Below are 3,041 nucleotides of genomic sequence, written 5' to 3'. Positions count from 1 at the left end.
TATAGTAGCCCTATAGTGTCGCTTAGTTTAGTATATTATAGTGTTCGGCCACAGTCCACCCATGATAGTAGCCCTGTAGTTTAGTATAGTTTAGTATATTATAGTATAGTATTTTAATGTGTATAATACAAAAGGCCTATAGTAATGTATAGGAGACTATAGTGGCACTATAGTGTCATTTAGTTTAGTATAGTATATTATAATGTTCGGCCACAGTCCGCCCATGATAGTATTCCTGTAGTTTAGTTTAGTATATTATAGTATAGTATTTTAATGTGTACGTTACAAAAGGCCTATAGTAATGTATAGGAGACTATAGTAGCCCTATAGTGTCATTTAGCTTAGTATATTATAATGTTTGACCACAGTCTGCCCATGATAGTAGCCCTGTAGTATAGTATAGTTTAGTATATTATACTATAGTATTTTAATGTGTATATTACAAAAGGCCTATGGTACTGTATAGGAGACTATAGTAGCCCTATAGTGTCCTTTAGTATAGTATAGTGTAGTGTAGTATAGTACCATTTAGTATAGAAGGCTATAGTATAGTATAGTATAGCCGACAGTGCATATTTTTGTATGCCTTATTTAATATTCATATATGACATTTATGGTTCCATCTCTAAATTAATTATTTTTACGCTCAGGCATAAAAACAATAGTGCCAATAAATAAAACTATCAGACACATTTTACATATCACTAGTGTTTATTTTGCCCATTTGGATAGATATTGCTCTTACTTTGGCTATGTGTTTATGAGCGAGAATGTTTTTACCTTGATACGGCCAAAACGAACGCCCACGTCGCTACGTCACGCCCATTTGACCTGTCAATCACCACACGGAGCGCTCTGATTGGAGGAGAGTTAAGGATTTAATCTCGGGGTGCGTGTGGACGCGAAGTGTTTGAGCTCAGCTGAAAATAGTGCATAACACAAGGGTAAACTCGCAGTTAGGCTGCCATGCGCTTCGGACTCTCCTTTTACGCGTTTCTCAGCAAATACCTTTAAGGATTATTTTGAGATCTTCCCATATTGTTTGGACACCTTTGTTTGTTTTCTTGGGCGGATACTATGTGTTAATCTTACAGATGTGTACGCAGAGAGAAGTGGGACATGATCACATTGCCAACGGGGTGTGCTTTATTTAGTGTGGGCAATCTAGTGTGGGAGAAGAACCGAACCCATAATCCGTTGCTGCACTCACTGCCTCCCGCGAACCGATTCCCCGTGAAAGTGTTGAAAATGCTCGCTGCGCGGACAGGACACATTCTGCACCCGGACTATCTCCAACCTTTACAGTCCTCTCCAGTCATTCCCATCGAGGTACGTTTATTTTTAACGCTTAATGCATTTAATATACAGCTTTCCTCCCCTGAAGAATCTGCCAATATTTTCCAGAGGATATATTTAACCCTATAAATACGCATTATGGAACGATAAAAAGACTGTTGCCTACAGAATTGCCATATAGCAACTCTATAGGCAATAAAAGCGGTCTTGACATTTGATTTAATGCCTCTGCAGTGTTTTAGATTTCAGATTCAGGAAGCTTTGTTGACATGCCAAAAAGCCTTACATTGCAAGAGCATTAATTAAAGAAAAAAAGACTATAATATGGCATGTTTGGTCTATAAATGTCTGTGCGCAACCGTGGAGCGCAAATGCGCATATAACGCAAATTGAATGTGGATAGCGTCAATTATTATTATTTTATTTTTTTCTAATTCTCTTCACAGTGCTAATGTCAAGCATTCATTGTATTTTCACAGCTGGATGCCAAAAAGAGTCCACTTGCCCTCCTTGCGCAAACATGTTCCCAAATCGGGAAGTCCGACACCCCGTCCGTAACGAAACTCTCCGCGGTCACCTCGGACAAGGACTCCAAATCCAGCCCGCTCAAGATCAGTGACATCGGGGCCGAGGACAAATCTTGTTTCAAGCCATACTCCAAGTCATCGGAGAGAAAAGATTCGGGTGGAGATAAATCTGGTTTCCGTGTGCCGAGCGCCATCTGCCGGCCGGTTACGCCACGGACGGCCAGCCCGAGCTCATGCAGCTCTGGCTCTCCGCAAGCCGGACGCCCGGAATCTAGAGATAAAGCGGGGAAAAGGGAGAGCGATGTGAATAAAAGAGCTTCACTTGAAAACTCTGGGTCTACTGATTCCAGTAGATCCAGTTCTGAAAGCAAAAGCGATACCAGTACGAACAAACCACAGGACGCTTCAAAACCCTCCACATCTGATAGAATAACTGCGTCATCTGCGCTCGGATCAGGGCTTGTAGCACCGGTGTCGCCCTATAGAACCGGGCACTCCGTATTCCCCATCTCGCCTGCCGGACTACCCTACCATGGAGCCCTAACGGGTGCGTATGCCAGCTACCATCAGCCCTTTTTGCCCCATGGGGTGGCTCTAGATCCGAGCAAGTCCAGCAGTAGCAGCAGTCAATTGATTAATGCTCAGCTGTCGGGCACTGCGGGCTCTCTCAGCAGTAAGGCGGGGTCGAGTCCCCTCTCCGGAGCCTCCCCGCCATCCATCATGTCCACCAGCCTGTGCCGAGACCCGTTCTGCATGAGCTATCACTGCGCCAGCCATTTATCATCCAACAGCTCGCACGACACCGCAACAGCCACGGCCTTAAAGTCTGGATACCCCCTCATGTACCCCACCCACCCTTTACACCCTCTATCCGCCTGCGCGCCCTCATTCCCGGGACACCCGCTGTACCCATACGCCTTCATGCTTCCAAACGAATCCCAGTCGCATGTTTGTAACTGGGTGTCTGTGAACGGACCATGCGACAAGCGCTTCTCTTCCTCGGAGGAACTTCTGAGCCATTTGCGGACTCACACCGCGTTTATGGGCGCGGAGAAACTCATGTCAGGATATCCGAACTCGTTAACGGCCATGGCCTGTCATATGCACGGGGCTCCGCTCGCACTCAGGACGCCGCATCACGCACTCGGGCTCGGCACACGGTATCACCCGTATTCCAAAAGCCCTTTACCGACATCCGGTGCGCCCGTGCCGGTCCCC

General features: G+C 45.7%; 1 protein-coding gene across 1 annotated transcript in view; it reads left to right on the top strand.

Annotated features, from left to right (window-relative positions):
* The first annotated feature begins 921 nt into the window (after positions 1-921).
* The window catches only part of LOC127626995 (zinc finger protein 503-like), a 2,853-nt gene continuing 733 nt past the window's right edge, over positions 922-3,041 (top strand). Inside the window, exons 1-2 of the mRNA XM_052103178.1 lie at positions 922-1,329; positions 1,776-3,041. The exon at positions 1,776-3,041 is cut by the window's right edge and continues 733 nt beyond it. Coding sequence (XP_051959138.1) covers positions 1,120-1,329; positions 1,776-3,041 — 1,476 coding nt within the window. The 5' untranslated portion in view covers positions 922-1,119. The remainder of the gene's footprint in view (positions 1,330-1,775) is intronic.

This window comes from Xyrauchen texanus, chromosome 33 (assembly GCF_025860055.1).
Source record: "Xyrauchen texanus isolate HMW12.3.18 chromosome 33, RBS_HiC_50CHRs, whole genome shotgun sequence".
NCBI lineage: Eukaryota > Metazoa > Chordata > Actinopteri > Cypriniformes > Catostomidae > Xyrauchen > Xyrauchen texanus.
This window is presented reverse-complemented; position numbering and strand designations above follow the sequence as displayed.